Source organism: Podarcis erhardii (genome assembly GCF_964252035.2).
Source record: "Podarcis erhardii genome assembly, chromosome: 7".
In the NCBI taxonomy this organism is placed as follows: Eukaryota; Metazoa; Chordata; class Lepidosauria; order Squamata; family Lacertidae; genus Podarcis; species Podarcis erhardii.
In genome coordinates this window covers 89,353,863-89,380,837 of record NC_138511.1, presented here as the reverse complement: position 1 = coordinate 89,380,837, position 26,975 = coordinate 89,353,863, and the positions used below count along the sequence as shown (strand labels likewise).

The window sequence follows — 26,975 nt, the reverse complement described above, 5'->3', positions numbered from 1 at the left end:
GTTATCAGAATGCGGCATCTAGACTGGTGACTGGAAGCAGCTGCCGAGACCACATAACACCAGTCTTGAAAGACCTACATTGGCTCCCAGTACGTTTCCGAGCACAATTCAAAATGTTGGTGCTGACCTTTCAAGCCCTAAACGGCCTCGGTCCAGTATATCTGAAGGAGCGTCTCCACCCCCATCGTTCTGCCCGGACATTGAGATCCAGCGCCGGGGGCCTTCTGGCGGTTCCCTCGCTACGAGAAGCCAAGTTACAGGGAACCAGGCAGAGGGCCTTCTCAGTGGTGGCACCCGCCCTGTGGAACGCCCTCCCATCAGATGTCAAAGAGAAAAACAACTACCAGACTTTTAGAAGACATCTGAAGGCAGCCCTGTTTAGGGAAGCTTTTAATGTTTGATGCATTACTGTATTTTAATATTTTGTTGGAAGCCGCCCAGAGTGGCTGGGGAAGCTCAGCCAGATGGGCAGGGTATTAATAGTAATAATAATAATAATAATAATAATAATAATAATAATAATAATAATTACAATATGGACTTCAAACTGGTTGATATATCCATATATCTTCACCTGCCAATGGAAGGACAGCAAGGAGGGGTCCAGGCTGGCTTCATTAATAAGGGAGTTCCAAAATTGTCTGGTAGCAGCCACCACCGACAAAGCCCTCTCCTGCTACCCCACCAAGTGTCCACGTGAGGGCATTTCTTTGGTTGGTCTGTGTGATGTACTTTGCATCCCTCTGGAGGAGATCCTGCTTCTCACTCCTGCTCTCTTTCTCTACGCGGCACAGAGAAGTTCTCGGCCGAGCCGAAATCTCCTCCCTTGTCAAGACTCAGGAGCTGGGCCCGCTGCTGTCCCCCGAGACCCAGCTGAGCCTGGAAGAGGACCTCATCGCTGCTGTGAAGGTAAACAGTGAATCGCAAAAGGGTGATGGGGAAGCAGCTTTCCACCGCGGCTGTGCTGTGCCCGGGGGTAACCCGGGAAATGCTGTCCAGGACTGGTCCAGAATCCGAAGGTTCCGCTAGGAGTCAGTCCCACAGGGCCAAGGCAGGAAACCAGGCAAGGTTTGCTCCCGCAACCTGGGGCAGGGTCCGACAGCCTTTTATCTCTGTTGGGGTAATGGCCGGTCCTGATCCCCCAGCGACTCACCTCCTTGTTTCGTCCAGAGGCGAGCACTCCTCCTGTGAGTACTCAGGTCTCTCCTTCTCTCAGACCTCAGTCTCTGCAGCTCGGGAGACGTCGGTGGGTGACTAGACCCAGGGGCCGCCTCAGCCTCCCCTGACCCAACCAGTGGTGGAGCAGCTGTAAATGAAGGCCCAGCTGGAGGCAATGAGGTCATCCCCGCGTCTGGAGCCAGGGCAGGATCAGGCCCCTGACTCGGCCCAGCTGGTGTTTGCTGCAGGGGAACCTGTGCAGACTGGGGCTCTTCAGGATCAGGCCCCAGACTTGGTTCAGATGATGCCTGAGGCAGAGGATCCGGTGCAGACTGAGACTCCTCTGGTTCCGAGTCTGAGTCCCAGGCCATCACAGCAGCTAATGAGGACATAAGAAGTCCCTCCCGCAGGAGTCAAGGACAGCCACCAAGCTAAATGGGTTTAAAAGAGGGACTGGGCAAATTCATGGCAGAGAGGGCTACTTGGAGACAGCAATGCTTTTGAATGTCAGGGTCTGGGAGCCGGAGGAGGAGAGAGGGGCCTTGCTTGCAGATTTCCCATAATGGGCATATAGTTGGCCACTGTGAGAACAGGGTGCTGGACCAGAAGGGCCACAGGCCTCATCCTGCAAGGTTGTTCTTACGTTTTTAGGGTGGCAGGCATGTAGACAAGCCACCGATTCCGCCCATTCTCTCCCTGGTATGCACCTTTCCTTGCTTGTTCGTAGGCGAAGATCATTGAGGAAATGAGCCAAGAGCTGCAGAAGGAGGAGGAGAGATGGGCACATGAAGACGCAGGGGATGGCTTCCAGTTCGGCCTGTCTGGCAAAGTCATACTGGTAGGTGGGGCGCTTGGCCACCCAAAGGAGCCAGCGGCTTTGCCTGTTGGACTTCTGCCTGCACGCTTCACTCTCCCTCTCGCTCTTCCTTCACGTCTGCATGGAGCTTCAGCCATTTACACTTACTGGTCACAGTTTGGCAAGGCGGCAATTTGTTTATTACGGTCCATAGGCAGGATTCTGGATCTATCCCAGCCCTGCCCGGAAATGTCAGGAGTTGACCAGGTGTTCTGCCCCTGAGCCATGTCTCTTCCCGTGGAATTTCCCTTAAAAACCCAGACTGGATTCTCACTCATTCCTGTGACTTCTGACATGGGAGAATCGGAGGCAAACAAACCCATCTCGGAGATTTGCTGGTGTTGCCAAATGTGGTGCCAGCTAGCTAATTCCTCGCTCTTCTGGTCTCACCCCCTGGAACAATGAACTGTCCGGTGCTTGGAATGTGTGTGTCCCCCATCCCAAACACTCGCTAGCTGCCCTGTTTCCTTGTGATACTGAGTTCCTGGGTTTGCGTACATGCAGGTGTTTTTGTCAGTGTGCATTCTCAGTGTCACCAGGAGAGAAGGGCTGGACCACCTAGAATCATAGGATCGAAGAGTTGTAAGAAGAAGAAGAAGAAGAGTTTGGATTTGATATCCCGCCTTTCACTCCCTTTCAGGAGTCTCAAAGCGGCTAACATTCTCCTTTCCCTTCCTCCTGCACAACAAACACTCTGTGAGGTGAGTGGGGCTGAGAGACTTCAAAGAAGTGTGACTGGCCCAAGGTCACCCAGCAGCTGCATGTGGAGGAGCGGAGACGCGAAGCCGGTTCCCCAGATTATGTGACTCTTAACCACTACACCACACTGGCTCTCCACACTGGACCTCAAGGATCACTTAGTGCAGCCCACTGTGGGATGTGAAACACAGGAGCAGTCAAGTACAACATCCCTAGAGTGGACATAAAAGGGGATGTCTGGACCAGCCAGTCGGAACTTCCTGTTTCTCCTGTCTGGGACAGAGGTGGGCATGGCCTCACCTATGCAGGTAACAGAAGCATAGGACTGGCCGCTATCTCTCTCTCTGACTACTTTCATTGAAGAAGCAATATCTGCTTAGCCTAAGATGCCCTCAAGAGGACAAAGGGACTGTCTCCTTATGGGATAATTTCCAGGTGTACATTACTTTTCTAAGCTAAGTCTGCCTTCTGGGATCCAATTGTGAACAGAATGTGAGTGAGTAAACCCTTTTTATACTTTTATAGAAGACTGTATTGTGTCTTATCTTTTTATGAGGGACTAGGGAGCCAGTGTGGTGTAGTGGTTAAGAGCAGTGGACTCGTAATCTGGTGAACCGGGTTCGCTTCCCCGCTCCTCCACATGTAGCTGCTGGGTGACCTTGGGCTAGTCACACTTCTCTGAAGTCTCTCAGCCTCACTCACCTCACAGGGTGTTTGTTCTGGGGGAAGAAGGGAAAGGAGAATGTTAGCTGCTTTGAGACTCCTTAAAGGGAGCGAAAGGCGGGATATCAAATCCAAACTCTTCTAAATGGGTAATTACCTTTAAAATTTATTTAGAGGCTTTAGCGAGCCTGAGCAAACACATCCACTGTGCAAAGTTTAAAAAGGGGGGATGTTACTCTGCTAAATTGTAGAACTTGTTGGAAAGGATATAATCAAACAATATAGCCTCTCTGACCTTGAATCCTGAAACAAACAACTCTGCTGAATGCACAAAGGAGATGTATGATAAAAACTCTGCAGCTGAGCAGGAAGAGATGCTTTTGGAATTGACAGAGAAGAAAGAAGGAGTGCAGACACTACAAGTGGAAAATATCAACCAGGAATTTACACTGTTAGAGTATGAGCAAGAAGACCTTTGAATTACAAATCTGCGAAAGACGAGAAAGAAGAAGAGGGAAGTCCCTGGAGTACTTGGAATATTAAAACTAAAAAGAATAAAGCAACATGTTTGGGACTTTCCTCTTGAGTATGGAAAAGTAGATGATCCTTCGCAGCAAACACTTCTTAACATTTTGGATGAAAGAAAATATGATGTGACTCTGACTGAACTCCTTCGGGGTCTTAGGACCAACAAAGAGGACTACCAATATAGTTGGCAGAGAGGGGCTGACAGAGAATCAGACGCCTCGGACGTGAGGAATCCGGGCTAAGAACTATTTTTTGTTTGTTTTTTGGACATTTGTTTGGGAAGGGACAGAAACCGGGGCAGGGAGGGGAGAGAGAATAGAATTATAAAATGTTATGATTTGTTTTATTTGGTCAATGTGACCTATAATTAATATAATAAAGGGAAAATTTGTGGAAGGGAAGTTAGATCGACCTTAAAAAAAAAAAGAAATTAATGATTATAAGAGAATTGGATAAGTTGAATATAGATAAACAAAAAGAATTAAATCTTTAAAAGCAATATAAATATGTTTAAGACGTTGGGTAAGAACTTGCTGAATTAATTATCGGAATTGGGATGTAAGAGGAGGGGGTGGGGGGAAGTCAATGAAAGTGGGTAAAGAAAATTAGGGTATGAAATTGTATTTGTGTGTCTTTGTCTTTGTGTGTGTGTTTGTTGTTATAAAATGTAAAAACCCAATAAAAATTATTTAAAAAAAACAAAAAAAACCACAATATAGCCTCTCCTGCATCCCTGAACATTCCCACACCCGCTGCAATGCAGGAATCACAGCTGAAGAGTCCCTGGCGGGTGACCACCCAACCGCTGCTTAAAAACCTCCAAACCTTCCGAAGTGATCCGTTCCACAGTCAAACGCCTTTTACCACCAGAAAGTTCTTCATGACATTTAGTTGGCACCTCCATTTGAATCCATTGGTTCAGGTTCTGCCCACTGGAGTAGCAGAATACGAGCTTGCACAGCCCTTCAGATATTTGAAGACAGCTGCCCATCTACTCTTCTCCATGCTGAACATACCCAGCTCCCAAGGCTCAGCTTCCAGACCTTTGATCATGTTGTTGCCCTCTTCTGCACACCTTCCAGCTTGTTTGTACCCTTCTTAAACCGGGAACTGGGCACGGGACTCCAGTACTTCCTCTCACGAAAGACTTCATCCCTGCCTACTCTTGCCTGTTCCTTCCCTGCTTCATCTTTCCCTGAGATGTTCCTTCTCCCGGGACTGAAGGGTGGCTGGGTGGGGGTCCTTTGGGACCGGGCAGGGTGCATAGCTGTCAACTTTCAGATTTGAAAATAAGGGATCAGCAGCCTCACCTGTCGCGGGGACAGTCTACGGGATATCTTAACAATCCGGGATAGACTTCCGGTTGGCCGCACAACTAATAGCGGACGGGAGCTCCTTCAGATGAAAGAGCCCCAGCGCTTTGAAGTTTGGGGTGACTGCGAAGCGTCGCAAACCCCCCAAAAAACCTCAGATCGAGCGTTCTGAGGACCTGGTGTTCTGGCGGGTACCCTTTGCGATATATACGATATATATACGGGATATCTAACAATCCGGGATAGCAGCGGGAAACAGCGCTGGAATAAGGGAATTTCCCCTCAAAAAAAGGGAAGCTTGACAGCTATGGCAGTGTGGTTCTCCAAAGGTACCCATCTCTTGATTTTATCACAGGCCTTTTCTCCCTCTCTACAGGTGCTAAAGGCTCACGTAGACAAAGCCCCCCAGATCACAGAAGATTTTGGAAGGAGGATGGGACATTGCTGCCTGAGCTGCTTGGCGGACTTCCTGCAGAGGTAATTCCCTTCTGTTTTTTTTCTCCGTGAAAGAAGCAATTGACTCACAGCACAGCACCGTGCCGCTCACCCCGCTCCGCTCCGAAGCCCGTAAATGGGTTTCCTTGCGAGTTGGGGGGGGGACGCAAAAGGTGCCCGCCGAATCCCACGTGCACAGGCTTCACCGGCTGTGATTCCTGTAGGGTCCCCGCTTCGCCATAGCGGTACAGACCCGATTTCCACGGAGCCGGTCCCCTCCAGATCAAAGGGAATCCGCCATTAGCTGATGGCGCTAACCCTTCTGAAGGACAGGTGAGGGGGACCCCGGGAAAAGAGAAGCAAGCTCTTCTTTTCGCTGCGGGTTCGGTGGGGAAGGAGCGCGTGGTCTAGAGCATTGATAGAAGCCTTGCTTTTAATAATAATAATAATAATAATAATAATAATAATAATAATAATAAATTTCACTGTGTTTTTCGCTCTATAAGATGCACCAAACCATAAGACGGAGCTAGTTTTTGGAGGAGGAAAATGAGAAAAAAAATATTCTGAATAACAGAAGCCAGAACAGCAAGAGGGATCTGGCTTCCAGGATAGCCTCTTGTTGTTCTGGCTTCCAGGATAGCCGTGCGAAGCCTCTTCAGGGCAGCGGGATGATGGCTCCCCCAAGATTGCGCGGAGCGTGTGTGTGGCTCTTGGCAGCCCTTCTCCCTCCTTGGGGAAAAGCCCCCAAGAGCCACGCACACACTCCACACGGCTCTTTAAAGGGAGCGCTGAGCAGAGCCTCCCGCCTGCATTCGCTCCATAAGACGCACACACATCTCCCCTTACTTTTTAGGAGGGGAAAAGTGTGCCTTGTAGAGTGAAAAATACGGTATTTATATCCCGCCCTCCCCAGCTGAAGCCGGGCTCAGAGCGGCTAACAACCATAAAAGTAACACAGCGTTCTAAAAGCAATTCATTTTAAAATCAATTCAAAATCTAACTAAATTAATGGCAACCATTGGGCTAGAGTTCTGTCAGGATTACCAAAGGAGGGGGGGGGGTGTGTCAGACTGTGCCTTGGCCAAAGGCCTGGTGGAATTTTAAGATATTCCACCCGATCTGGAAGTTTCGAGCTAATCAAAAATGATCCTGGGTAATTTGACAGCTCGAAATGCAGCAGATATCTTACCTCCATGCAGATGCAAGCCTTGTTTACTGCAAGCAGCATTTTGGGGTGGGTAAAGGGGATTTTCACAGGAATCTGATGCTGGCAGTGATGGGGTGAGCTCCCGTTGCTTGGTCCCTGTTCCTGCCAACCTAGCAGTTCGAAAACACGTCAAAGTGCAAGTTGATAAATAGGTACCACTCCGGTGGGAAGGTAAACGGCGTTTCCATGCACTGCTCTGGTTTGCCAGAAGCGGCTTAGTCATGCTAGCCACATGACCCGGAAGCTGTATGCCGGCTCCCTCAGCCAATAAAGCGAGATGAGCGCCGCAACCCCAGAGTTGTCCGAGACTGGACCTAACGGTCAGGGGTCTCTTTACCTTTTTAATCCCCATCTTAAACCACCCAAACTACATCACTAATACATCACGGTTACATCATGAAAGGGGAGGTCTGGTGGCAGGAATCTGAGCATCCTGGACCCTGCCCCATGGTTCCCCTTGCCCTCCACCAAACACCCATCAAGTGAAGCAAAAGAGATATTTACATTTCCCTGTTTCCCAGCCAAGTTAATCACACCCTTTTGTCTTCATCTGGGTTTGTTATTTCTGGAATGGCTACCTGTCTGGCACTCAGGTATCAGGATGCCAGGGATTATCACTCAGGCAGAGGGGCTGCTGAGTAGCTGAGCCCACATGTCTATATGAATTTCTGAAGTTTTCCCAGTGAGCCAGTACAGAGATACATTTAACTGTGAATTCTTACATTTGGTATCGTGCAGCAGAGGCCCTTTGAATAGATAGATAGAAATAAACTGATGGGGTGTTTTGTGGGGACAAATCACAAAAGTGATTGTGCTGATCTTGGTAGTGGGCTGCACGTGCATGATATCTGCTAGAGGGGCAACCCCCCCCCAACCTATACATACATTCCTGCAACACAAGGCAACATAAGCTGGTCCTTCCCTCTCTCTTTTTTCCATTGCAACAATCCTGCGAGGTAGGCCAGCCTGAGTCTTGCAGACTGTGCCACTTGCAAGACAGCAGGCATGATGGAGAAGGCTGCGGCAGCAGCAAAGCATGTTGTTGCACAGGGCCAAGGAATAAGCTGCACAGGGGAGGGTTGCAAAAAAACCCCAACCCCTTGTTTTCCTGCCGGCCTGGGGAGGGGGGGAATCGTCCAAGGAAACCAAAGCCTGCCCTTAATTTCTCTCGTCGCAACCGTTTTCCGTGTGGATGGCACGCAGGAGGCAGCTGGGGTGGGGTAGCGGGTTTAGGAACACCCCCCAGACGGTGGTAGCAGAATGGCATGCCGTTTCCATTTCAAACTGGCCGCCGAGGACCAGGGTCATCCCGGGGTATAAATAGCCGCTCCGTAAGGAAATGCCAGGAAGATGGAGCCAGAGGACAAAGCTCCCCCCCCCGCCCCCGGTGGAGTCAGCCAGGGATGGAAAGTCAAAGCTATTCTTAGCAGGTCTGTTTCCTGATGCGCCTGTTTCAGAAAGCTGGGTGTGTGTTGTTGTTCGTCTGAATGGGATGTCTATGTCCTCTGGGAAGGCGAAAACCCAAGGAAGACCAGAGGTTCATCGCGGGGCTGCTACCCCGGTTAACAGTGGGGTGATGGGGGCTTGGAAGAGCCACCTACTGGTTTTAGCAGCGCCCAGTGAGCTTCCTGGCCGTGGCGGGATTCGAACCCTGATCTCCCAGGTCCGACTGCTCTGGCCACGACAGATGGTTGTGGGAAGATGAGGCACGGCGGGTGCCTTCGAGCAGGACTTCTTTGCGCCACTTTAATTTCCCTCTGCCTTTTCTTTCCCTCTTTGCGCCCCCCCCCCCAGTTTTCAGAGGAAGGTCGAAAGGTTCCACGAGGGGCAAATAGAGACCCCCCTCACTGCCGACACCTTAATGGATCGGACCATCATGCTTATCAACCACTGCCCACCTTTTAGGTAAGAGACGGACTCTCATTCTTTTTCCTTTCTCCCCCTGTGATGAGGCTGCATTTTAATATTTCAATATTTTAATGTTGTATTTTAATCTTGTTTTTAAGTTGTATTCATTCAACTTGTTTTTATTATTGCTTGTTAGCCGCCCTGAGCCAGGCCTTGGCTGGGGAGGGCGGGGTATAAATAAAAATTATTATTATTATTATTATTATTATTATTATTATTATTTCCCGTTTAAGCCTTGAGTGCCAGGGAAAAACCAGAGCAGGTGAAAGTTCAACCCCTTCTACTCTGGCCCCCACAATCATTGCAAACTCTCCGGTGTGTCCCCCTCCATGTCCCAACCTAATGTCTATTGGCCTGAACTTGTATCCTCTCCACTTGCACAACAACATTGAAAAGCTCACCCCCAATTTCGCTTCACCCCTATTTGGGTTGTATTGGGTACTCATTCATTTTTGCAGAACCGCCTCTTCTGGTCTGCCCCGCAGAGGACCTTAAGGTCCACAAATCACCATAGTTTAGAAGTCCTGGGCCCTAAGGAAGTCATATTATCCTCCACCAGGACCAGGGCCTTCTCAGTGATGGCTCCGACCTGGTGGAATGCTCTGTCCTAGGAGACCAGGGCCCTGCAGGATTTAACCTCCTTCCGCAGGGCCTGTAAGACAGAGCTATTCTGCCTGGCTTTCAACCTGAACTTAGCCTGATCTTTTATTCCCCTTCCTTCCCTCCCCCTCCCCTTTTTATGAAGATTACCCGCTCTGGGATCCCACAGCTAATTCTCCCCTGGTCTCCTTGCTGGCCCAAATAGGACTAATTTAGCCAGCTAGCCCTGGTGACCATCTAATATTTATTGGATGGATTTCCCCGCTAAATTGATTTTTGAATTCTGAATTTATTGTCATTCACGTTTTATACTGTATTTTATGCTGTTTTTTGTTGCATCGATTAAGTATTTTGAATTTGTTGTTAGCTGCCCTGAGCCTGGTTTTTGAACCGGGAAGGGCGGGGTATAAATTTAAAAAAAATATTATTATTATCATTATTTTCTCGGATCTGAGAGCTTTGCTCCTTTTGCGGCAATCCAATCCTACCCACTGAACTGAAGCTCGGTCAAGCAAAATCTCTCTCTGGATTTTCCATACGCTTCTATGCCCGTGCCTCCTCCCCATGGTGAGAATGTAGGCCCTGTGTGCTGCCCCCCCTGACCAGAATCTCTCCCGCAGGGATTACGTGGAGCGCTTGGCGAGGTTCGGCCACCCCGAGAGCGAGGCAGTGAGGTGCCAGGCCGACGCCTCCCTTGACAGAGTGACTCGACTGTGTAACAAGGTCTTGGCTGACCACCTCTTTCAAAACCTCAAGGTATTGATTTTGGAGAAGACCTCCCCAGAGGGACGTTAGTGGGAGCAGACTGCGGGAGGGAGAAATCAGTGGCCTCATCCAACATGATCTTGGGGTGGGTGAGGAATATTGGGGGGAAACTAACGCATAGTTAAACTGTGGAACTCACTGCTGCAGGAAGCAGTGGTTTCCCCCACCAAAGACGGCTTTATTTATTTATTATAAATTTTTATTAGTTTTTTAACGTATCATTTTCAACAATAATTAAACATACTTTTATATCTTATACAATTCTTTTTTGAATTCCAACATCTGAAAATTTTCCAATCTATTCACTTAATTTACATTTCTTACTTTCACTATTACATTTAGCTCATAACTGATATCACTATTCTTTCACAAATTTGCAATGCTTCATACATTTCTCCTTACACAGCTTCTTGTAGTCCTACTAGTGTAATTTGTTGATTACAGTTGCTCTTCAAATAGTTCGTATATTTCTTCCAATCTTCTGTGAATCTCTGGTCCCGCAGGTTTCGAATCCTTCCTGGCATTTTATCCAATTCTGCATAGCCCATTAATTTTATCTGCCATTCTTCTTTCGTCGGAATTTCTTCTTGCTTCCATTTCTGGGCTAACAATACTCTTGCCGCTGTTGCTGCATATAAAAACAATTCAACGTCTTGTCTATGAATGTCCTGACCTATAATACCAAGTAAAATTGCTTCTGGTTTTTTTTTTAAAAAATGTATATTTCAACATCTTTTTCATCTCATTATATATCATTTCCCAGAAGTTTTTGATTTTCTTACATTCCCACCACATATGGTAAAATGTTCCTTCTTTTTCTTTACGTTTCCAACATATGTTATTTCTCTTATGCATTCTAGCTAATTTCACAGGTGTAATGCACCATCTATGCATCATTTTCACTGCGAGAAGCCAAGTTATAGGGAACCAGGCAGAGGGCCTTCTCGGTGGTGGCACCCGCCCTGTGGAACACCCTCCCACCTGATGTCAAAGAGAAAAATAACTACCAAACTTTTAGAAGACATCTGAAGGCAGCCCTGTTTAGGGAAGCTTTTAATGTTTAATAGGTTATTGTATTTTAGTGTTTTGTTGGAAGCCGCCCAGAGTGGCTGGGGAAACCCAGCCAGATGGGCGGGGTATAAATAAACCATCATCATCATCATCATGTTCTCTTTCAAGGCATCACAAGCTGTAAATTTTATTCTTTCTTTCCACAACCTCTCCCAATCGTTTCTCATTCCTCCTTCTTCCCTCCTCTGCCCCATGCAGCCCTACTTCCAAAAGCTGATGAAAAGGAAGTGGCTCAGCAACTCAGAGGCCTTCTCCACCATCATGGGCACCCTGGAAGAACACGCCCGGAAGCTGAGGAAGATGAAGCTGGAGCCGTACCAGGTGAGCGGCCCTGCCAGGAAGGCAAATGGCCCTGGTTGCACAGGGGACCCCAGCCATTGCTGCTGTGATAAGAAGGTCTTAGATATATACCGTAGTTTTCGCTCTATAGGACGCACTTTTCCCCCTCCAAAAATTAAGGGGAAATGTGTGCGCGTCCTATGGAGCGAATGCAGGCTCCTTGGCTTCAGCGATAGCAACGGGAAGCCTCTGAAACGCAGAGGGAGCGCTCCCTCCGCGCTCCGCAGGCTTTGCATTGCTTTCGCTGAAGCCTGGAGAGCGAGAGGCGTTGGTGTGCACCGACCCCTCTCGCTCACCAGGCTTCAGGCAGCTATCCGCAAGCCTTCAGAGCACGCCCCCAGCCCCGCAAGCTCCGGGAGCAGTGGCAAGGCTGTGCACAACCTTGCCGCCGCTTCCGGACCTGTTCTGGAGGCTGGGGGAAGCTTGGGCTTCCCCAGCCCCAGCCCCGTGGCTAAAAACGAAGCCAATACAATGAGCGGTATCCATCTTGCTCACTGTCTTTGCTTCTGCCAAAGCCGTGCGCAGCCTCTCCCAGCTGGAGAGGTTGTGTGCGGCTAAAGAGGAAGCCAAGACAGCCAGCGGGATGGATCCTGCTCACTGTCTTGGCTTCTTTGCTCTTTGGGGTTGGGGGGGGGGAAATAATTCCCCCCCCCTTTATTCCCCTCCCTAAAAACTAGGTGCGCCCTATAGTCCGGTGCACCCTATGGAGCGAAAAATACGGTAATAAATGTTCATAAATGTACCAACCAAGCATGTTAGTACATTTACCGGCACAGGAAGACCAACCTGAAACCATTTTGACTCCCAAACTGACCAAATGTTTGGCTATTGCTGCATATTCCATTACCTTCTGTCGCCATTCTTCTACTCTTGGTATTTGCTGTTGTTTCGAGACCAGTATATTATTTATACTTTTCAGATATACACATTTCACTGGTTTCGCAATCATTATGACATTTCAAAACTGGACTTCCTTCCCCCTCCTTCTGCGGTTCCTTAAATTTATTTTTAATACCTTCTGCATGTCCAAATTTACTTACTGATTTATTTATCTTCTTTAAATAGATACTCTTATGCAGGTTATTACAGTTATCCTGCCAGTGCTTTTATCTGTTTACAATTTATCTGTAAATGTTCCGTAAACCATTTCCACTCTTTTATAAAAAGTTTGTTCTCTTGATTTCTTATCCTTCCCGTAAGTTTTGTCATTTCTTCATACAGTGGTACCTCTGGTTACGTACTTAATTCGCTCTGGAGGTCCGTTCTTAACCTGAAACTGTTCTTAACCTGAAGCACCACTTTAGCTAATGGGGCCTCCTGCTGCCACTGCGCAGCCGGAGCACAATTTCTGTTCTCATCCTGAAGCAAAGTTCTTAACTCGAGGTATTATTTCTGGGTTAGCGGAGTCTGTAACCTGAAGCGTATGTAACCCGAGGTACCACTGTATTCCATAGGTTTTTGTATCCATTCTTCCTCCTTTGCTGGGACTTCCTCTTCTGTCCATATTTTGGGCGAGTACTGTTCTTGCCTCTGTAGCTGCATACGTGAATATGTTTCTGTGCAATTTAGGCACCTGTTTCCCTGTCTCTCGCCAGATGTTGCTGAAGGATGTGCACCGCCGGGTGCTCATCGAGTACGTCCGGCCCCTGATGCGAGTGCGATTCGTCTGCACGACCTCCAAGATGAGGACCAAGATGGCAAACAAGCTGCGACGCGAAGCCAAACAGCTGGAGGAGTTCTTCATCCAGCTGGTGAGGACCATAGCTGTCAACCGTCCCTTATTTGGCGGGGAACTCCCTTATCCCAGCGCCGTGTCCCGCTGCTGTCCCGGATGGATGATGTCCCTTAAATTTCCCGGGTTTCAAAGGAAGCAGCTCCTCTCCCTCTCTCCCTCCCTGCCGGCCAGGGAGGAGGGAGGCTCCAACTGTGTTGCTTGGCTGCGTTGCTCACCCAATAAGGAGTCTAAGAACGACTGGGGGGGGTGGAGCTTGCATGCCTTGTGCCGATCCAATCGGCCGCGTTGCCTGGGGACTCGCCTTTGCTCAGCGCTTCCCAGCGGAGAGGTGACGGTGGTTTTCCTTGCTGCATCCCCTTTGCCGGGTTGCTGCGCTGTGGGAACCACCGCTTGAGGCTTCGTTTGGCTGCTGGCTGGGCTTTCTGCCTTTGGCTGGGAGGGGCTCAGAAGTTGAACATACCTGTGCCCCTTGGAAAATCCCTTATTTTGGCTGCTGATCCCTTATTTTCGAGGCTGCAGGTCCCTTATTTTCAAATCTGTAAGTTGACAGCTATGGTGAGGACCGGGGGGATGGAGTGAGGTGTGGGCCCCCCTGCCACCAAAGCGGGAAAGTGGGGCCCCTGTACCTGCCTCTAGCCCAGGGGTAAAAACCAATAGAAAAAAGACAGTCACGGAACTGAAAAATTTGCACAAAGCAAATGAAATATCATGAAAATCCCTGAAACGAGAAGTAACCAACTAGAAATATTATCTTGTGGAAATAATAATAAAAATCAATAAGCTTAAGGAAAAAATTAGAGAAACCTAAAATAGAACAAAGCCTTAATGGGATGCCGGCTACAAACCTCGTTTCACTATACTATTCAGTTTCCCCAGAAGGAAATAGGAAATCATAAACTTTAAATGACCAAAATTCAAAAATTCAAAATTTTAGGTTTTTCTAATTTTTCCCTTAAGCATGATTAAGCAGCTTCTGGTGAACCAGAGCAGTGCACGGAAACTCCATTTACCTTCCCGCCAGAGTGGTACCTATTTATCTACTTGCACTTTGAGGTGCTTTCGAGCTGCTAGGTTGGCAGGAGCAGGGACCGAGCAACGGGAGCTCACACCGTCGTGGGGATTCGAACCACCAACCTTCTAATTGGCAAGCCCCAGGCTCTGTGGTTTAACTCACAGCGCCAGACGAGGCCTTATCTCACTTGTCTGACCAGTTCAGCAGTGGGATCCTCCATTAGATTTTAACCCTTGCTTGGTCCGGGATCCCCAGAGATTAGCAGGGCATCCTGTAGACTGATACCCCATCACCGACAATTCACAACAGTGTGATAAAATGCCAGAATTTTTTTTATTTTTTTTTTTGGTGGGGGGAACGTTCTCTGAACCTTTGGCAACACGTAATTTCCAAGTTGTTTTTTCACCTACTGCTAAAACGCCTTGCATTCTTCTACTAAAGCGAAAGTCCTGTTGAATAGTCGGATTTCATCAGGGACTCGCACAGGGGTGCCGAAAACTGAGCTTTCTTCCGTGTCCTTTACCTCCAGTCAAACCCAGCGCCAAGACATTGTTTACCAGAGTTGTTTTCCTTGTTGTTCTAGGAGGAGGAGCCGTGGTAGTAATTATATCCCCTTCTCTGAGAATCATTCAAGGCAGCTTGCTACAAAAATAGAAGCAGTGTTTTGTTTTGTTTTTTTTAAAAAAGGTGCAATCAAAAACAAAAGCAGTAAAAATAGCAGGCCCTCAAAGGGCTGTAGCTCAGTTGGCAGAGTCTATTCTGCATGCAGGAGGTCCCAGATTATTATTATTATTATTATTATTATTATTATTATTATTATTATTATTATTTACCGTATTTTTCACCCCATAGGGCATACCGGCCCATAGGGCGCACCTAGTTTTTTTGGGGGGAAATAAAGGGGAAAAAATCCCCCCCCCAGGCATGGGGCTGGGGCGGGGGAAGCCCGAGCTTCCCCTGACCCCAGCCCCCAGAACAGGCTGCTATCTGCAAGCCTAGGGAGCCCGGCGGGAAGTCGCGCCGGTTTCCCCAGGCTTGAGGATATCTGTGCGACTTTGCACCGGGCTCCCACGGCTTGCGGATAGCTTCCTGAAGCCTGGAGAGCGAGAGGGGTCGGTGCGCACCGACCCCTCTCGCTCTCCAGGCTTCAGCAAAAGCCTGCATTCGCCCCATAGGACGCACACACATTTCCCCTTCATTTTTGGAGGGGGAAAAGTGTGTCCTATAGGGCGAAAAATACGGTATATCCCGCCTTCCCCGGCCAAAGCCGGGCTCAGAGCGGCTAACAACAAGTCAAAATAGCACAGTGTATATAAAATCACAGTCAATTAATTAAAATACACTATAAAATCAATTCAGAATCAAATTAATGGGCTAGAGTTCTATGAGGATTACAGAAGGAGGGGGTCAGACTGTGCCTTAGCCAAAGGCCTGGTGGAACAGCTCCGTCTTGCAGGCCCTAGTCTCTTTGGCCAGAGCGTTCCACCAGATCGGGGCCATGGCCGAAAAGGCCCTGGCTCTGGTTGAGGCCAGCCTAACCTCCCTGTGGCCCGGGATCTCCAATATGTTTTTATTTGAAGACCATAAGGTCCTCCATGGGACATACCGAGAGAGGCGGTCCTGTAGGTACGAGGGTCCTAGGCCGTATAGGGCTTTAAAGGTTAAAGCCAGCACCTTAAACCTGATCCTGTACTCCACTGGGAGCCAGTGCAGCTGGTATAGCACCGGGTGAATGTGATCCCATGGCAAGGGATCCCATCCCCGACAGCATCGCCAGGAACCCTGCCTGAAGCCCTGGCTGCCAGCCCAGACCATCCTGAGTTAGATGGACCCAGTGGTCTGACTCAGTATAAAGCAGAGGTATTAAGCAGAGGTTGAATGGCCATCTGTCATGAATGCTTTAGCTGAGATTCCTGTATTGCAAGGGGTAGGACTAGATGACTCTTGGTGCCCCTTCCAATTCTACAATTCCATGGCAGCAGATTCCTTTGTTCCTGAAACTTAAAACCAGCAGTCCCAAGAGCAACATTCACAAAGTGTCATGGCGGTTGTCACATGGAGTAAGCCAACTCTTTATTTATCCTGGTTGGCTCAGGAGCACAGCAACTCTTCTCGGAAGGTCTTGCCCCTTTGAGGCAGTTGTGGAGGCTAAAGACCCACGTCTTCCCTCAGCTCCAAGTCTCCTCCTCCACCGAGTCCTTCCCCAGCAATCTGAGACTATGCCAATGTGCCTGTACCTGCCCTCTCTCTTCATACCTCTTTGGGCCCTGGGAGACCAGAGGGGAGGGGAGTCTGTCGCAGCAGGAGGGAGAGACTCCCTGGCTTTTTCCCCACCCTGCCTCTTGACCCCTTCTCCTCTGCAGCCTCCTCTCCTGCCTCTGAGTCTGGACTGCTCTCCGCCACAGCCTCTTCCTTTTTTTTTTTTTTTAAATAATATTTATTCAAAATTTTAAAGGTTACAAAAAGAAAAGAGAGAAAAAAGAAAAATAAAAAAGACAGAAAAAATACAATCAATTAAAAAAAAAGAACAAATCGAACCTTTACATAGCTTTCTTTCCTTTACTTATTTCCTTGACCTCCTCACACCTCCCATTTTTGTATTCTAATTCAAATTGTTATTTCAGCAAATCCTTCCAACCTTGTTTTTATCTTAATAATTTGTCTTAATATACTATAATTTTACATTCTCTCTTTCACCAACTCATTTTTACTTAATCCTTTATGTCATTTCTACTAAAACCACGTAATTTTCTTTTCCCAACATCTTTCTAGCAGTCCTTAATTTTACAATATTTTTGAAGATAAACTTTAAATTTCTTCCAATCTTCTTCCACCGACTCTTCTCCTTGGTCCCGGATTCTGCCAGTCATCTCAGCCAGTTCCATGTACTCCATCACCTTCATTCCGCCACAGCCTCTTCACCCTGCTATCCTTTCAGCTTCCAGCATCTTCTCCTCCCAGTCTGCTCCTCCTTCTCCCTGTGACCACATCCCACCACCCCTAGCTCTGAGCTTTCTTCCCTTGGGGTTTCCCTCCATCTCCTCTGTACCCGGCCAGTCATGACCCAAAGGCAACTTGAAATCAGCCGAATTGCTGAAATCCCTTTAAAATGGTAGAATCATTGACATTAAAAGCCGGTCGGAAGAAAAACGGTTTCGGTGGTGCTCTACGAACAGCTCTGAAAGTTCTTCCTGGTGTTTAGCTTGAATCTCCTTTCTTGTAACTGGGAGCCACGGGTTCAAGTCCTGCCCTTGAGAGCACAATGTGGCAGCCATCTTTAAATATCTGAAAGGTTGTCACATGGAGCAAGCTTGGGTTGGACTGGATGACCCCCGGGCCCCTTCCAGCTATGATTCTATGAAAAAGATGGATGGCTGAGGGTGCAAAGATTATCATCTTCTCTCCCTGAAGCTGAGTTACAGGCGTCAACCAATATACCCCGGAAAGGTCAGGAAGGACGTGCTATTGTAGGTGCCAGTACAGAGGAGGTGTACAAGGGGATGTTGGGTCAAACAAAATAAGATCAAATCTTTATTATCGCGGTTCATGACAACACAATGTAAAGCGAAACAAAATTTGTTGTTGTTGTTTAGTCGTGTCTGCCTCTTCGTGACCCCCTGGACCAGAGCACGCCAGGCACTCCTGTCTTCCACTGCCTCCTGCAGTTTGGTCAAACTCATGCTGGTAGCTTTGAGTCCCACCATCTCGTCCTCTGTCGTCCCCTTCTCCTTGTGCCCTCCATCTTTACCAACATCAGGGTCTTTTCCAGGGAGTCTTCTCTTCTGGAGAAGAGGAGGTTAAGGGGTGATATGATAGCCATGTTCAAATATATAAAAGGATGTCACATAGAGGAGGGAGAAAGGTTGTTTTCTGCTGCTCCAGGGAAGCGGACACGGAGCAATGGATCCAAACTACAAGAAAGAAGATTCCACCTAAACATTAGGAAGAACTTCCTGACAGTAAGAGCTGTTCGACAGTGGAATTTGCTGCCAAGGAGTGTGGTGGAGTCTCCTTCTTTGGAGGTCTTTAAGCAGAGGCTTGACAACCATATGTCAGGAGTGCTCTGATGGCGTTTCCTGCTTGGCAGGGGGTTGGACTCGATGGCCCTTGTGGTCTCTTCCAACTCTATGATTCTATGATTCTCCTGAGGTGGCCAAAGTCTTGGAGCCTCAGCTTCAGGATCTGTCCTTCCAGTGAGCACTCAGGGCTGATTTCCTTCAGAATGGAGAGGTTGGATCTTCTTGCAGTCCATGGGACTCTCAAGAGTCTCCTCCAGCACCAGAATTCAAAAGCATCCATTCTTCGGCGACCAGCCTTGTTTATGGAAACAAAATTAAAGAAGCATAAAACACGATAGGGGATGCTGGGTGTGGTTTGCCAGCTGCTGAGAGCCAGTGATGGTGGTGACTGGGTGTGACCCATAGCTGGGAGTTCCAAAGGTCAGTTCTGATTTTATTTTGTTTTTCTCCCAAAAAACGCCATTTCCTAGTGTTTGTTTTGCAGAGGCAGTTCATAAACTCTCCTGTCTCCTCGAGTCGGAAGGGGTGATCTATAATTAACTCCCGTCCCTACTTTAAGGCTGATGCTGTCCCTTACTTGACCGTCTCCTGTCTCCCTCCCCTTCCGCGCAGGAATCCACCTCATCCTGGCTGGACAAGGTTGTTCCACACCTGGCAGAGATCATTGAGCTGGAAGACATTGCTGCCATCCAACTGCAAGTGGGCTTCCTCGCAAGAGATTTTCCCGATGTGCAGTGAGTTTCCGCACTCATTTTTTCGTGGGGGTGGGGAGGCCAAACCTTCTTTAATTGCAGGGGAGGGTTGTTGTACCCATAAACATTGGTAGCAGAACATTTCCCAGATCTGAAGGCTAGGAAAAAAAACCAAACAGGCAGCATCTCGTGAAAATGTAACATGGACAGCAGAACTTAACAAGAGGTTGTCTGGGTTTGCCGAGTGCATAGGAAGACATTGGCCCAGGACACGCCGGCTGCAAAAAAAAAATGGTGAATTGCATGCCAGGAATCATTAGGAAATGAATTGAAAATATCAGTCCCGAAATCATAAATGCCGTTAATGCAAATCTACGGTGCAATGTGTGCAGTTTTGGTTGCAAAGGGCCACCAAAATGATTGAGGGCATGGAGAAAGGTTGCAGCCTTTGGGACTTAGAGACGAGGCAACATGATAGAAGCTTATAATCAATCAATCAGTCTTTATTATGAAGGCGCCCTAAAGATGCTAAAGCAAAGATTATGGGGTAATACACACAGTGACTTGCAATCTAAATCACATGCAGTCTGTGGTCCGCTGGCAATAGGAGTACAATATGGGCATGTCTTTAAGTTAACATCTTACATAAAACCAGTACCAAACTATCGAAGGCTTTTCACCAAAGCCAGACTAAACGTCTTTCCTTCTGCAGTGTTGGACGGCAGGTTGAAAGGAGTCCCCTACCAGGACAGACTTTGCTCGTGTGCTCAAGACATTGATTCCATAAAACATATTTTGCTGCACTGTGCGAAATACGAGCAAGCCAGGGCTGAACTGATAAAATTACCCTTGCTGGTACCTTTCCCGGGAAAATCAGAGGCTCACTATGTCAGGTTCCTATTGGAAGACCGGACAAACGCTAAAACATTAGCAGCGGCGAAGTTTTTATCGGTGGTTGCAAGAAGCTTATAAAAATGAGAAAGAGAGCACAGAGAAAAGTTTTTCTCCTCCTCTCATAATTCTAGAAGTCGTAGAACATTCAAGGGAGCTTGGACGCTGGAAGAATCAGGGCAGTAAAAGAAAGTCCTTCTCCGTGCAGCGCAGTGTTAAACTGCGGAACTCCCCGCCACAGGAGGAGGGATGGCCACCAAGTTGGATGGCTTTAAAAGAGGGATGGACAAATTCGTGGAGGAGAGGGCTGTCGAAGGCTACTAGCCATGAGGCCTTTGCTAATAATAATAATAATAATAATAATAATAATAATAATAATGGGCGGGGTATAAATAATAAAGCATAATAATAATAATAATAATAATAATAATAATAATAATAATAATGCTTTATTATTTATACCCCGCCCATCTGGCTGAGTTTCCCCAGCCACTCTGGGCGGCTCCCAGTCAAGTGTTAAAAACAGTACAGTGTTAAATATTAAAAACTTCCCTGAACAGGGCTGCCTTCAGATGTCTTTTAAAAATGGCATATCTGCTTATTTCCTTCACATCTGAAGGGAGGGTGTTCCACAGGGCGGGCGCCACCACCGAGAAGGCCCTCTGTCTGGTTCCCTGTAACCTCACTTCTCGCAATGAGGGAATCGCCAGAAGGCCGTTGGCACTGGACCTCAGTGTCCAGGCAGAACGATGGGGGTGGAGACGCTCCTTCAGCTTATTCCTCTGTCTTTGTGATGCTACTTCAGAACAGTTCCTTTTCTGCATTCTGAGTGGCAGCAGCTTCTGTGGAGCCACAAAGCTGTCAGCAGGGGCCACCCAGGCCTCACCCAAGTCTTTGCCTGACCTCCGTGCGAAAGAAGCACGAGCTCAGAGCTCAGTTATCCATCAAGGTTGTGATCGGGAGAGGAAAAGGCCCATCAGGTGGGGATGTGCGCAACCTGAGGCCGTGGCTCCCAGCCAGTGAGGAACTTCTCAGGCCCCGAATCAGGATGCTCCAGACCTTGACCTCTTCCCTGCGGAGAAGCAAAGCCAGCGGCTCAGGGCCACAGCGGGGTCAGCGGCCGCTCAGCGCCTTTCCCCGTGCTGTGGCTGGAGGTTCTGGCGCGGATCGGGCAGCCCGGTTGCATCTTCTGAGGGTGCAAGAAGAGGAGACAAGGGAAGCGTGCTTAGGTGGGACTTCCTAAGAGGAGGGGAAACAGCTCCCCTGGGGGAACTGGCTGCTCAGGGAGGATGCCTGTCCTCGCGCCAGTTCTGAGAGGGAGCTAGATAAAGTTTCTCAGCACTGCGGAAAAGGGTTGGGCTCTGTGGTCGGTTGACCCTGTGGCCGTGTGGCTCTAATCTCCACAGAGGTCCTCTCTCTCTCTCTCTCTCTCTGCCTCTGGCATCCTCTGCCTCTTTCCTCAACGGGGCTGAACGCTGGGAGGTTCAGGACAGATAAAGTCTTTCTTGACGCAGTTAAACTGTGGAACTCCCTGCCACAGTTGGCAGCAGTGGCCGCCGACTTGGAGGGCTTTATTTTTATTTTTTTTCCAAAAAAAATTATTCATTTTATAGCACAGTTAAACAACACAATCAGAAAAACAAACAGTACAAACAAATTCTTGTCTTATCCTTATATTTTTTAAACATTGCTAGGTGAGCTTCCCCAAGTCCCCACATCCGATTTTCATTTTACCTCACCTTTAGCAGTTTACATATATCATAATTTCTAGCCATTTTTTATCACACTCACTTTGACCATAAAAATCTTCACATTTTATCACTTACAAATAATACTATTTTAAAATACACTATCTTCTACGTCTAACCCTACAGCCTATATCCACTTCCAGAGCTATTCTAAGATTTAAATATTGACATATTCTTTCAAGTATTCTTTAAACTTCTTTCAATCTTCTTCCACCGTCTCTTCTCTTTGGTCTCGGAGTCTCCTGGTCAGTTCGGCTGTATGCCGGCTCCCTCGGCCAATAAAGCAAGATGAACGCCACAACCCCAGAGTTGGCAACGACTGGACCTAATGCTCAGGGGTCCCTTTACCTTTACTGAGAACGGGGCTGGATGAGTCCCTTTTGGCCGGACCCAGCTGGCTCTTCTCATGTCCTTGCCTTCGCCCCTACCCACCCCACCCCTCTTTTGACAACACACATTCCCAATATATCTTCCTAACTCCTGCTTGACCCCTGAAGCGGGGTCTGAGGCAGGTAGGTCAGGTCCCTTAGGGATGCCAGAGGGTGTCTTCCTCCTTCCTCCAAGGATGGCCAGAGGAGTCACTCCCGGTTTTCCCAGGACGGAGGGGAGGCTGGCAAGCTATAAATACCCGCCGCCGCCGGCTTCCACGCTGCCTTCGCAGCTCCCTCCAGCTACCAGCCGGCTGCGTCACTCGGCGAGGGCGAAGGCGCTGCCTTATCGTGCCTCCTCTGTTTGTTTCCCTTTCCATCTTCCTGCTTATTGCATCCTTAGGAATTGTTTCGGAGGCGACAGATTGCCCGCTAAGTGTGGCTGACGGACGTTTCCTGTTTTATCTGGACCCTTTCGGGTATCTTGTTTCTTGGAAGAGGAAAGAGAGAGAGAGAGATTCAGCAGGAGAAAAACAAGTGGCTGGCCTTCAGACGGGAAGTGGGCTCTGTAGCAACTTCCTGGAGAGGGTGGCAGGGCAAGAATCGGACTGGCGGTGCTGAGAGCCGGAGGTCTCTGCGACCCTTCTAGGCTAGTTAGGTGTTGTCCCGAATTCTTGGAGGAAGAAAAAGTTTCGAGAATATTGAGAACTGCAGCAAAAGTCCACCCAGCGCCATGTTTCTAACTTCAGTCCTTCACAAACCTTGTAATAATAATAATAATAATAATAATAATAATAATAATAATAATAATAAATTTATTGCGCCTATCTGACTGGGTTGTCCCAGCCACCCAGCATGCAAATGGATGGATCCAGATTAATAGTCAGCCTCTGGATCCACAGAGCCCATCTTTCTCATATACAGACAGACACATGCACACAGATCTGGAACCACAGGTCATCCCTGCAGGATCAGGCCCCTGACTCGGCCCAGCTGGTGTTTGTTGCAGTGGAACCTGTGCAGACTGGGGCTCTTCAGAATCAGGCCCCAGACTTGGTTCAGATGATGCCTGAGGCAAAGGATCCGGTGCAGACTGAGTCTCCTCTGGTTCCGAGTCCGAGCCCAAGGATCGAGTTCTGCAGTTTAAACTTTCTGGCTATTAAACCGTTGCACAGCGGGAGCCTTGAACCCTGAAAGATTCCCCCAAAGTTGCCCTGCTGAGCAACCACCCTCATCCTTCCCTCTGAGCTTGTACCTCTTCAACCCAGCTTGCAGGGGAGAAGGGAACAGATCCTGTTGCCGCAGGAGTATGCAGGTCACACACGACACCCCCCACGCGGGGCTTGCAGGGAGGAAAGAACAGCCCCCCCCCTCCGTCACCCAGAATTGCCACCCTCCCCGGTTGTTGCTCCCAGAGACTCGCGCAGGAAGGAAGCTCTGCGCTTTGCCAGGCGAGACTTCCTCTGAGAAGACCCTGCTACGATGGGGGGTGGCAGCAAGGCGTCTGCGCCCGGGTGGCAGCGGTGGGGATGGTCGACAGGGGATGGATGCGAATTCCTAATTAGCAGAGGCCTTTCTGAAGAAGCTGGGCGACTTCCCCTCCACACCGCAGGGTTCTCCGGTGCTGGGAAAGAGGACCTCAGAGGGCCCATTAATGCGGCGGCCAGCCTTGCGCCAGGCCTCTCGCCCCCGCCTTTTGGGCAGCCGGCAGAACGGGGATCGGCTGATTACACGGGCCCAGCGCCAGCTTCCTGAAGTTAACGAGACATCCGAAGCAGCAGCAAAAGCAGCAGCAGCAGGGCTTTAAATAAACCGTCTCGCAAAGGCGCATTTTTGTGGAGCCACGGGGCAGCTCCTGCAGACCCTGGCCTTGCTTGGACTTGGGGGCAGCGGCGGGAGAAGGGGCAAGAGGGGGAGGACAGAGCTGTTTGGGTCTGGGGTAGGGCTGGACCAGGGGTCAGCAACCTTTATCAGCCATGGGCCGGTCCACTGTCCCTCAGACCATGTGGGGGGCCAGACTATATTTTGAAAAATAAATAAATGAACGAATTGCTATGCCCCACAAATGACCCAGAGATGCATTTTAAATAAAAGGACGCGTTCTACTCATGTAAAAACACCAGGCAGGCCCCACAAATAACCCAGAGATGCATTTTAAATAAAAGGACACATTCTACTCATGTAAAAACACCAGGAAGGGTGTTCCGGCGGGAAGGTAAACAGCGTTTCCGCACGCACCCATCTAGTGGGTTTTTCGTCTTGCGAGGCATTCGTCTTGCGGGGCACCACTGTATAAGAACGTTAACAAATAAATAAAATGCAAATTCAAAAAGAGAAGAAGAAGAAACTTCCTTTTCCTCCTTCTGCAGGAAGAAGCATGTGTCTGCCATTCTGGACATCCGCGGTCTGCAGAACCAGACCCACCGTCAGGACATCCTGGCCGCCATAGAGAGTCTGGAGCTGACCGAGGATGGGGAGGTTCCCTGCCTGGACCGGGCCTTCTTCAACGAGATCCCCACCAGCAAGGTCTTCTGCGTCCGCCTCCAGCTGCGCTGCGTCTCGGTCCTGGGGGTGACCGGACTCTCCCGGCTCCGCCAGATGCCTTGGCGGCGGCAGCAACAGCAGCGGCAGCGGCAGCACAGGCGGCGGTCCAAAGAGAGCGGGGCCGAGTCGCAGGTGTGAGGACGGGCACCCTGCCAAATGGTGGACTCCCTCTCTCGGCCGCCAGGTTACAGGGCGGGGGCCAGGAGCCTCCCACGGGGGGTGCCTTTTCTACCCCCCAAGAGCCGCCCGCTGCAGGGCTCACACTCCAAACGAGGACTGCGGCACCTGCTCCCTGCAAGAGGCAGCAGTATCTGTTGCCTGCATTTTATTCCGCAGCCGAGATTCCGCAGGCATCCTGGCTGCGTTTCAAAGCACCTGGGCGGTTGAAGGAAAGGACTCCTCTCCTATTAACTGGGCTGCAGGTTTAAAACTTTAAAACTAAGGTTGCAAATGCAGGGAGGGAGAATTTTATGCATCTGTTAAAGAAGAATCCAGCTCTGCCTGGAACAGGGAAAATCGAGCCACTGGTGTATCATGAGAGATGGGCAAAATCATTTATTTAAGTTGTGTTGGGAACCTTTTCCAGGCAGAGGGCCACATTTCTTCTGAATTAACCTCCCAAGGGCCACAGGTGGGCGGTGCCAGAGGTCAAAGTGGGCGGGGCAATGGATGTACATTTTTTACCTATGTATAGTGGGCTCGTTTCTGCGCATGATCCCTCGAGAGGCAAACAAGAAACATCATCAGAGTTCCAGGCCAGGTGGAAACTTTCCAGCAGGCCCAGGGAGGGGTGTGGCCTGGAAAATGTTCCGGGGGCCACGCGGAGAGGACTCGGGGGGCCACATTCAGATCCTCACACACACCTACAGCGTGAACAGTTCATATGTCGAGGCTCCACTGCATAATTCAGTTCCTTATATGGCAAGAGATGTATGGGGGTTACCCGACCCTCCGCTCAAAGTAAGGGGGCACGCCTCCCCTCCCCCCACTTCCGCGACTCAGTTTCTCCCTTGGACCAGGGGGCGGGTGGTTGGCACAGGGCAAAGCGAGGGTTGGAGTAAGCGAGGCCTTAAGGGAGTAAGTATACCTGCTCTGGATGTATGTATGTATGTATAAATAAATAAATGCATATTAATTTAATACCACCCTTCCCTTTGCATATTTTGGGGTGGGTGTATGGCTCTAAACCGCCTCCAGCATCTTCAAATGAGGCCTTTCTCTGCTCTTGGGAATTCTTGGTGTATCTTGGGATACACCAAGGAATTCCTGGCCTGTGTCAGTCGTAGACTCGTAGAGCTAGGGAGTTGGAAGGGACCTCCAAAGGTCATCTATTCCAACCCCCTGCAATGCAGGAATCTCAGCTAAAGAAGCCCTGACCGATGGCCATCCAATCTCTGCTTTAAAACGTCCTTCCGAGGGAGGCCGTTCCAATCGCAAGCAGCTCTTAACCTCAGAAAATTATTCTTAATAAATTAGTTGGAATCTCCTTCCTCATTTGAATCCAACAGTTTAGGTCCTACCCTCTGAAGCAGAAGAAAAAAAGCTTGCCTATAAGGAAGGTTCCACTTGCACTGTGGCTAGAAAGCACCGTTCCCAGAGGTTTTCCACTTGTAATGGGTCCAAGCGATTTCCCCCTTGCCCTGCTCCTTTTCAAGGGCAAACACACTCTTTAGTGACAGATCGGAACAAATGGAGGGGACGACCTGTATTGCTGTTTGCTCCGACTGAGCACTAAAGAGTGATTTTCCCCAGGGAAAAGTGGCGGGACCAGAGGAAGGGTGGAGAAGCCCAAAGAGAGAAAGACTAACCGCCTTCCAAGTCACAAAGGTCTTTCAACTGTTAACGGAGAAATCTGAGGGCTCCCTTGGACAAAATAACAAGGACACCAGCCAGGAATACCAGAGCAAAACAGCAGCCAGTAGGCTTGGTCTTTATTGAAGACTGTCGCAACAGGACTCCCACCTGCCACAAGGTGGAACAAGATGGAAGCCCTGAACAAGAGAGAACCCAAACTTTTATTAGCTGCTATTCCCCATGTTACCCCCCCCCAAACTACATCACCCATACATCATGGTTACATCATGAAAGGGGAGGTCTGATGGCAGTAATCTGAGCATCCTTGACCCTGCCCCATGGTTCCCCTTGCCCTCCACCAAACACCCATCAAGTGTAACAAAAGAGATATTTACATTTCCCTGTTTCGCATTCAAGTTAATCCCACCCTTTTGTCTTCATCTGGGTTTATTTCTGTAATGGCTACCTGTCTGGCACTCAGGTATCACGATGCCAGGCAGAGGGGCTGCCGAGTAGCTGAGCTCACATGTCTAGATGAATTTCGGAAGTTTCCCCATTGAGCCAGTACATAGATGCATTTATCAGTGAATTCTTACATTTGGTATCGTGCAGCAGAGGCCCTTTGAA

At 48.9% G+C, this 26,975-nt stretch overlaps 1 protein-coding gene across 1 annotated transcript in view; it reads left to right on the top strand.

Annotated features, from left to right (window-relative positions):
• The window catches only part of EXOC3L2 (exocyst complex component 3 like 2), a 55,127-nt gene extending 29,433 nt beyond the window's left edge, over positions 1–25,694 (top strand). Inside the window, exons 4-12 of the mRNA XM_081868820.1 lie at positions 795–909; positions 1,886–1,996; positions 5,594–5,694; positions 8,657–8,767; positions 9,991–10,126; positions 11,405–11,527; positions 13,141–13,296; positions 18,924–19,045; positions 24,380–25,694. Of these exons, the coding sequence (XP_081724946.1) occupies positions 795–909; positions 1,886–1,996; positions 5,594–5,694; positions 8,657–8,767; positions 9,991–10,126; positions 11,405–11,527; positions 13,141–13,296; positions 18,924–19,045; positions 24,380–24,692 (1,288 nt within the window). The 3' untranslated portion in view covers positions 24,693–25,694. The remainder of the gene's footprint in view (positions 1–794; positions 910–1,885; positions 1,997–5,593; positions 5,695–8,656; positions 8,768–9,990; positions 10,127–11,404; positions 11,528–13,140; positions 13,297–18,923; positions 19,046–24,379) is intronic.
• Positions 25,695–26,975: the final 1,281 nt, after the last annotated feature.